Source organism: Ciona robusta, chromosome 7, assembly GCF_009617815.1.
Source record: "Ciona robusta chromosome 7, ASM961781v2".
NCBI classification, from domain to species: Eukaryota; Metazoa; Chordata; class Ascidiacea; order Phlebobranchia; family Cionidae; genus Ciona; species Ciona robusta.
Window position 1 is genome coordinate 6021412 of NC_143241.1, and position 7459 is coordinate 6028870.

At 36.0% G+C, this 7459-nt stretch overlaps 1 protein-coding gene across 2 annotated transcripts; it reads right to left on the minus strand.

Moving 5' to 3' along the window:
* On the minus strand, positions 1-7323 carry LOC149734169 (uncharacterized). Of its 2 annotated transcripts, none has more exons than XM_089880796.1 (14): positions 7125-7323; positions 6633-6709; positions 6301-6405; positions 6111-6226; positions 5796-5902; positions 5400-5510; positions 4938-5087; positions 4574-4681; positions 3851-3982; positions 3632-3713; positions 3064-3227; positions 2576-2746; positions 1344-1470; positions 1-659 (listed from the first exon to the last, which is right to left on the minus strand). In XM_089880796.1, exons 1-14 carry the CDS (start codon positions 7186-7188, stop codon positions 584-586), a joined length of 1590 nt encoding a protein of 529 aa, XP_089736922.1. In that variant the 5' UTR covers positions 7189-7323; the 3' UTR covers positions 1-583. The 2 variants fall into 2 exon arrangements, with proteins under 2 accessions (XP_089736922.1, XP_089736921.1); XM_089880795.1 differs by having other exon boundaries at positions 1344-1473.
* Between the last annotated feature and the right edge of the window lie 136 nt (positions 7324-7459).

Genomic DNA, 7459 nt, shown 5'->3' on the forward strand with positions numbered 1-7459 from the left:
TACAAAAGTGTGTACAGTTTATTTTCAAGCATGGCTGCCATCGTTTGAGGTAGGTTAAGTGGGGAACGCTGACGGAGCGGCGGATATTACACTAGCTTTAAATGTTTCAATTGCTTTGCAACGTTATGCGTAATGCAGTGATGGAGGCGTACACGTAATAACAGTGAATCATGGCAACATATCAAAATATGACGACCGTCCAAAGAAATATATGATTTTAAAATTATGAGATATTTTGTTACTGAAAATCACGGTAACAGACCAAAATATGACGACCAACAAAAGAAACACATGATTTCAAAGTTATGAGATATTTTGTTAGTCGTTTAGTGTTTCATAGTTTGAATAAGTAGAACTTGGTAGCAAGCAATTTTGATGGGTAATTAACGCATGGTACATTATTACGGCCAATAAAACTCTCTATAGTCCGCAGTATACGAGGTAGAATAAAATACATGGAAATCAAAATGACATGGTCGATTATACTACACCCGTAGTACATGGACATAAGATAAGCATAAATACACAGTGTCAAGGGCTTCCCTGTACAAGGTTTGAAATAAAAGGTTAGTTTATACGTTTTCTACCGCACAGAAGACGTCAATGAGACGTGGGATAACTTGACGACTTTTGTAAGATTACGTCCGAGCTGCCATGGCCTGAAAAACAAACGAGGGTGAGTTTCGGTATTTTGTGGGTTGGGATAAAATGGGACATGTTTTCTTTGTTTTTTCTTGTCCCATTTGGTAGTAAACAAAGAACGTTCAAAGAATTATAAAACCGTATGATCAAAACTCTAAAATAGCGTTGCTAATTGTTTAAAACACGATCAGGATATTTAGATATTATGTATAAAGGTGTCCCATCTTAGCTCACAGTGCTATATTTATTGCAATTATATCATCTGCTGTTGTATATAAGCCTTAAAATAGGTTCTTATAAATATAGATTTTGAATGTATATGTACACAAGATAAAAGTCCATAAAGAGGTTCCTTTTGACGCGGATTTAACATATACACCAACGAAATCAATACACCATAATGAGATATGGTCTTAAATTTATCGCAAACACATGGTCTTAACCTATCGCAAACAGTTTAAAAATAAGGATAGAGTATTTATATAGTACTGTGGGGTGAGATGGGACATTTTAAGCACATAATATTCAAATATCCTGATTCCGTTTTAATAAAATAACAACAATGGTCTATGAGATTTGTGGGGATACGGTTTTATAATTTCTGAATATTCCTTGTTTACTACCAAATAGGACGAGAAAGTAGAATAAAAAGGTGTCCCATATTACCCCAACCTAATATATATAAATATACATTATGTTACCCTTTTAGAAGCAGCCATGCTCCAAACACAATGGTGGCTGTGGCCAGTACAACGCTTAACGAAACAAAGGTAGCAAGAACTGGACTGAAACGACGTGGTAGAAACATGACAGTGTTGTTCAAGTGATCTGCTAGAAACACATTGCGAATTTGTTAAGCGGTATAGAGGCTCGAGTATATACCGAGAAATACGGACGAAATATTGAGACTTATGCCTTTAGGGAATATAGTAAAAGTACTAACACATAAAATTGTAGGCAATTTAAACACATTGGGCATTTGTTAGGCGTTAGTACCGAGAAACACGGTTTCTGGAAACATTAAGTAATATATAGTCTTTATAGTAAGAATACTAACATGACAAAATGTACACATTTTGTCTTGTTTAAAATTGTGGGCAATTTAAACACATTGGGCCTTTGTTAAGCCGTACAGTGGCTTAATGTATAGCTTACCGAGAAACGCGATTTCTGGAAATATTGGATACATGGCTTTAGGTAATATAGTATAATTAATAACATGGCAAAATTTACACATTTTTTTTGTAAAACGGTAAGCAAGTTTTTTTTTTTTTTTAAACAGGGGTAAGTATGGAACGCTTTAGCAATTTAAGCGGCGTCAAACTGCGCGGAGTTCTGTTATTCGCATAGCAAGTAATCCACGTACCCAACGGTTCATTTGAGGCGGTTCTATTCTTATTTTGGGTTAGGTCACAGTGGTATGCGCTTATAAAACGTGGAAATTGCGTTACGGTGTTTAGCTCTGCACAACATACCTTGTACGCAATATACGTTTACACGTGGAAGGTGGCTTGTTAAAGTATTATAATATGAACTTATGGTACTGGTATGACATTTCTGGTAGGAGAAATAAAATCAGTATTTGATTAACTTATAAAATTGGAAAATTTGTGGTTATTTAAAACTGCTTTGAAATTGGCTAACATAATTTAAAACGGTATGATATTACACATATAGTAGAGTGGGGGGAAGACGGGACACCTTTAGCACATAATATACAAATATTTTGATGTGTTTTAAACAATTAGCAACGGTTTATGGGAGTCATGAGGATACGGTTCTTTGAGTGTTCTTTTTGTTTACTAGCAAATAGGACGAGAAAATAGAATGAAAAGGTGTCCTATTTTTCCCACCCTATATATATATATTATAACAAATACACAAAGTTATCGAACAAGAAGGAAATCATATAAGAAGTAACGCAGTAACGTACCGATACAAACCGGCATCTCATGATCCCATGTCTCGTTTCTTAAACACGTCAAATTTTCAGTCCCCAATAGTTTGTAACCGTCCGTACACGAAAATCGCAAAGTAGCGCCGTTTGTCCACTTGGTGTCGTTACTGAGGTAGGGGATGCCAGGGTTCGAGCACTGCCGGGGTACTACAGTGTATCGAGATATAAAGTTATAAAAGTTACTTTGTAAGGTGATGGCTTTTATGAGCTTTACGATAGCTCGTATACATAGATTATTTTTATACGTGGTAACTCGTATAGGCTGAAACAAGGTGTATGAAACAGAACACCCGTGTTCTAACGACTGTAGTTTTCCGGCCACGCGAGGATAAAGTAAGTGCCATTCATTCATTCATTCATTCATTCATTTTTTTAATAGGTGCAATTTGCCAAACTGAAATTGACGAATGCGAGTATGTAGTATGTAGAATAATAAAGAACAGTTTAAATGTATATAAAGTTACCTATTTCGCAGTTTTTGCCGGTATACCCTTTTACACACTTGCATTCGTACACATTAATCTCACGGCCTTCTTTACACGCCCCACCATGCAGGCAAGGGAATAACGAACATTCGTTCAAATCAACTCGGCAGTTTTTTCCTGTCCACCCTGGCTTGCAAGTGCAACTATATAACAAAGAAAATGCAACTTAAAAAATTATATTTATGTAAGATTTAAAATATGCATGTGGTTTTCAGCTCTGATCATGTTAATTAATGTTGATCAAATTTGTGGTAAGATGGGACACCTTTAGCACATAATATATAAACATCCTGATCGTTTTAAACAATTAAGAGCGGTCTATATGGGAGTCGTGAGGATACGGTTTTATAACTCTTTAAATGTCATTTGTTTACAACCAAATGGGACAAGAAAATAGAATGAATATGTGTCCCATCTTCCCCCAACCTTACACAACTTTACAAATAATGGATTCATGATAGATTTTTTTATGTACAGTTAGAGGTGCGAATTAAATAATGTGTGTTTGGGGAAAATACAAATATTGTTTAATCAAAGTATACGTTACCTGTATCCGCCGTCGTTATTTGTTGAGGTACAATTTTCGTTTTCACTGCACGGATTAGACGAACAACCGTCAATTTTTTCTTCTGAAAATAAAGAAGATTTTTTTAAAACTTTTTTTTTCCAAATTTTAGAAACTTATTATAAACCATACTAGTGCACGTTATTACTTAAAACAGATGTGTAAAATAAGCAGAAAATTAATTCGAGATGGTTTACCCACCGCTTTCACACAAGACGCCTTCCCACCCTACCGCGCATGCGCACTCAAAAGAATTGACGGAATCCACGCAAATTCCACCGTTGAGACAAGGATCGCTGTCGCATTCGTCAATTTCAGTTTGGCAGGTCACACCTATTAAATACATGAATGAATGAATGAATGAATGAATGTAACTTACTTTATCCTCGCGTTGTAGGAAAACTACAATTGTTATAACACGGGTGTTCTGTTTCGTACACCTCGTGCCAGCTTTCCAGTTACCACGTATGTAACTTTGTGTTTTTTTTTGTATAACTGACAATTTGGACACCCATTAGTAACCCATTAGTAACCACTGAGTTGGAACAGAAATTCCACACATTAAAATCACTACCTTTTGTATATAAGACAAATAGGGTTTGCATGTATATACCGGGAGAAAATAATGATTAATTTGAGGGTTACACCAAGCTGGCGTTACAGGCTATAGTACATTGCATATGCGTAATGATATAACGTAATAAAGGGTCACGTATAAGCATAAAACGAACTACTTGGTTCTCTTTTTCGTTTAACAGTCATAACTACACTTTCGGGTTTTTAACTTGACCTGAAAAGAATTTAATCAAAAATAAGGAAAACCGCAACACACCCATGGCCTATGGTATACCGCACAAGTAGGCCCTATAACTTAAGTCAAAATTTTAGTCTAATGAACGCGATGGAATAGGCGCTCAAATTAACCTGTAAAGCCGTCCCGGCAAATGCATTCAAAGGTCGCTTCGCCGCCGTCAGAAGTCTTGGTCTGGCAAGTGGAATGGGACCCGCAAGGGCTACTGAGACATGGATCGACTGTGGGAAACAAAAAACTTAATAGAAACTACTGCGGAGCATCATCGCGTCTATAGGTACATTAATCTATAGTAGGGTGGGGAAATATGGGACACCTTTTCATTCCATTTTCTCGTCCCATTTGGTAGCAAACAAAGAACATTCAAAGAACTATGAAACCGAATCCTCGCGATTTCCATAGTTTAACACATATACTATCATTTGCCCCCACCGTACTTATAAAATATATCATGCTTTCGTGTAGTAGTTTTTTTACCTGGATCGCCAATGTTTCTCTCGCAAGTGTTCCCAGCGAAATCATCCATACATAAGCATGTAAAGCCCCCGCCCATCAACTGCTTGCATGTACCACCGTTGAGGCAAGGTCCACTTTCACATTCATCTATATCTGTCTCGCAGTGATACCCTATAAATAGAGAAAGTATAATACAAAAAAAAATATATATATAGTAGGGTGGGGGAAGATGGGATACCTTTTCATTGTATTTCTCGTCCCATTTGGTATAGTATATAAGCACAGACAATTCAAAGAAATATGTATCCGTATCCTCACGACTCCCGTAAGACCATAGTTAATTGTTTAAAACACGTCAGGATAGAAAGTTAACGTAAAAAATTGTTGACATTTATAAAATTGACCAAAAAATCGAAAAAAAACACAGTTTTTGCAATACTTCATATTATGTTAAAAGGTATCGGGTATTATTAATTGAAATACCTTCGTATCCATCTGGGCAAATGCACTCATACTCTATCCTGTTATCTTTCATCTCGCATGTACCTCCGTTTTTACAAGGCTCCCGTTCGCAAGGTCTGTAGTCAGGCCTAACTGTGAAGAAAAATAATGGTACATAGATTTACTGTGGGGTAAGACGGAACACCTATTTAGCCCATATTATCCCAATATTCCAATCATGTTTTGAACAATTAACAACGGTCTATTGGAGTCGTGAGGGTACGGTTTATACTGCTCTGCATGTTTTTGGATTACTACCAAATGGGACGAGAAAACAGAATAAAAAGTGTCCTATCTCCCCCAACCTAAGATATAACAGTACCCATCTTCACCCACCCTACTATACATATATTTAGATACAAAATACACACGTATTACCTGCATACATCAGCATCATTCCTTGGTAATTGTTGGAATCGTCAGATATAAATTGTAGTTTCAATGACGGCCCAACACCATTGATCGTCACCTTTGGTGCACTGAATCTAAATCCCAATGGAATTAATAATAAATAATCGATATAAGCTAATACATTTATAAATTGATCTATATAGAACGTAAGTAAAAAAAAAAACGCCCGGGAAAGAGTATATGGTCATGTATAGAGAGTAAAACTTAACTTGCAAAATTAAATTACTTTATTAACTTATTTTTTATAGAACGAAAGTAACAAAACACGGCCCAAAAATTCACCCGCAGAATTGAAGGGTTCCAAATGAGTCTACAGTGATGTTCATATAGTCGTAACATATAGTTTGATTCGTGTTCGGATTCCTGGCACTTTCCAGTCGCATCACCCAAAATTTTATCTGGAATAAAAAAGTAAAAAAAAAAACGCTTTGTGGACGATTTAGTATGTTAATTTTGTTTCATTCTTTTTTACGGTGTATAATGTTGCGTCGTCTCCGCCATCTCGGTACCAAGTGCAGTTTGAGTTTGTTGGGTAAGTTTTATTCATCTCTAGTTTGCTTTCAGGGTAGTTTGGGGTCTGTAATAAAAATATATAAAAACATTCTTACATTGAATAAATGTAACTTAAAATTAAATGAATGGAACTTATTTACCCTCGCGTGGTGGGGCAAGAATAACACTCATTCAAAAACGGGTGTTTTGTTCCAGCACGTTCGTGCCGCTTACGAGTTACCACTTATGTAAATTTTTGGGTGATTATTTTTTAATGACGTGATTTTAGAGACTGTTTTCAGCTTATCTGACCTGGATAACTCCTGATAATTCGTCCAATCGACCTCCACAACCTTTGTAAGTCTTCAGCTTTCGTTCCGGAGCCTGACCTATATACAGGAAACATACGAAATGTTACCATTATAGCATTTACATACAATTAAGATATAGTAGGGTGGGGTAAGTTGGGACACCTTTTTATCAAAATATAAAACCGTATCCACAAGTTTGCCATTGATCGTTGGGTGTTTAAAACACGATCAGGATATTTGGATTTATGTGCTAAAAGTGTCCCATCTTACCCCACCATACCATATATTTACACTGACGAGTTTTATAACATAACACATTTCGATAATAATCTCCCCGAAAATATGTTGAAACAACGAAGAGAAAACAAAAATAAACCTTACGGCTTAGATTAAGAATACAAAACAACAGAAATACAAAATTCACACAACGCGTTAAGAATCACAAATACGCAAAAATATATAAACAAAAATATATTGTACTCCGTAAATTTACCTGCAATTTGTTGCACAAAACACAGTATGACGATAACCCAAAATATCAGCAGATTCTCGGGCATTCCTGGGTCCGGATTTTTTGGATTCTTTTTTTATTGCCTCGATTTGATCCGATCCTATTTAACCGCCGCAGGGGTGTCCCAGGGTCGAAAGACTCATTTTCGTACAACAGTATGCAATTTTAAAAAGACCTGAAAAAGAAGTTTAGGCGAAAATGCAATAGCTAAAGTTAGAGGTCGTTTTATTGCGCGGGCGCCTAGAACTCATTTTTTTGTAAAACATGATGCCGTTTTTAACTATTAATTAAAATACTCAAACATTATGCAATTTTTA

What these genes read in the sequence shown, in the direction of transcription:
- LOC149734169 (XM_089880795.1), bottom strand. Translation starts at nt 7,188, where the DNA reads ATGCCCGAGAATCTGCTGATATTTTGGGTTATCGTCATACTGTGTTTT. An exon ending in ACGACGCAACATTATACACC is followed by an intron (nt 6,227 to 6,300) that starts GTAAAAAAGAAT and finishes TTTTTATTCCAG; the next exon opens with ATAAAATTTTGGGTGATGCG. An exon ending in GCATGGCTGCTTCTAAAAGG is followed by an intron (nt 660 to 1,343) that starts GTAACATAATGT and finishes TTTGTTTTTCAG; the next exon opens with GCCATGGCAGCTCGGACGTA.